The sequence below is a fragment of the Lipotes vexillifer genome, unplaced genomic scaffold (assembly GCF_000442215.2).
Source record: "Lipotes vexillifer unplaced genomic scaffold, Lipotes_vexillifer_v1.1 scaffold2030, whole genome shotgun sequence".
NCBI classification, from domain to species: domain Eukaryota; kingdom Metazoa; phylum Chordata; class Mammalia; order Artiodactyla; family Lipotidae; genus Lipotes; species Lipotes vexillifer.
The window spans coordinates 1,334,038-1,334,926 of record NW_006791849.1 but is presented as its reverse complement, the minus strand read 5'-3'; the positions used below and the strand labels follow the sequence as shown (position 1 = coordinate 1,334,926).

The 889-nt window shown below is 63.3% G+C and overlaps 1 protein-coding gene across 1 annotated transcript in view; it reads right to left on the bottom strand.

Annotated features, from left to right (window-relative positions):
- The window catches only part of PHETA1 (PH domain containing endocytic trafficking adaptor 1), an 894-nt gene extending 443 nt beyond the window's left edge, over positions 1-451 (bottom strand). The window contains exon 1 of the mRNA XM_007464877.1: positions 9-451. Within this exon, the coding sequence (XP_007464939.1) occupies positions 9-442 (434 nt within the window). The 5' untranslated portion in view covers positions 443-451. The remainder of the gene's footprint in view (positions 1-8) is intronic.
- Between the last annotated feature and the right edge of the window lie 438 nt (positions 452-889).

Genomic DNA, 889 nt, shown 5'->3' with positions numbered 1-889 from the left:
CCTGGGGCGGGAGCGTGTGGGGTCGGCGGGGCGGGAGTGGGCCCCCTGCGCGCACGGCCGCCAACCGGTGTCCCAGCTCGCGCACCACCAGCCGCAGGTAGTCGAAGCTGGCCCGCGACAGCGCCTTCACCCAGCCCTCCATGGCGGCCTGGCTCTCGGCCGCCAGCACGTAGGTGCGGGCCCGGGCCCCAGCAAAGCGCACGGCGAAGGCGAACTCCTCGGCCGCCTCCACCAGCTCCACGGTGCAGCCCTCCAGGATGATGACGCCCACGGGCTCACGGCTGGCCGCGTCCTCGAAGTAGAAGAGCATGTTGCCGCGCAGCACAAACCAGCGGCGGTGGTAGGCCGCATGCCGGCCGCCCTTCTTGTACAGGAAGCCCGCGTTGTCGGCCGGGGTGTCGCAGGTGGCGTAGAAGGCCAGGCTGCGCTCGTTCAGCTTCATGGCGGCAGGGCCTGGGAGCTCGGGACCTGTCCCCACCGGGGCGGCGGTTATTAACGCAGCCACCGCCTCGGGTGATCTCACACCATCCTCGGCTGCCACAGCACTCATCACCCCCGTTTCACAGATGAGGAAACTGAGGCTCAAGGACCAGAAGCAGCCTGCCCAGACTCACACAACTCTTCAGGAGCACAGCCAGGACTCGAACCCGGGTCTGACTGGCCCCAGAAGCCAGGCTGGTAACTCTCCTGCTGTCCTACCTCCCCCAAATAATGTTGAGGATTCCTAGGGCATGCCAAGCATTTTATATATATTAACTCATTTAATCGCAAAACAAACCTTAGGTGGCAGGGACTAGCGTTACCCCCGTTTGACAGATGAGGAAACAAAGTTCAGAGAGGTTAGTCACTGGCCCAAGGCCAAAAAGCAAGTTGGGCTGAGCTGAAATTC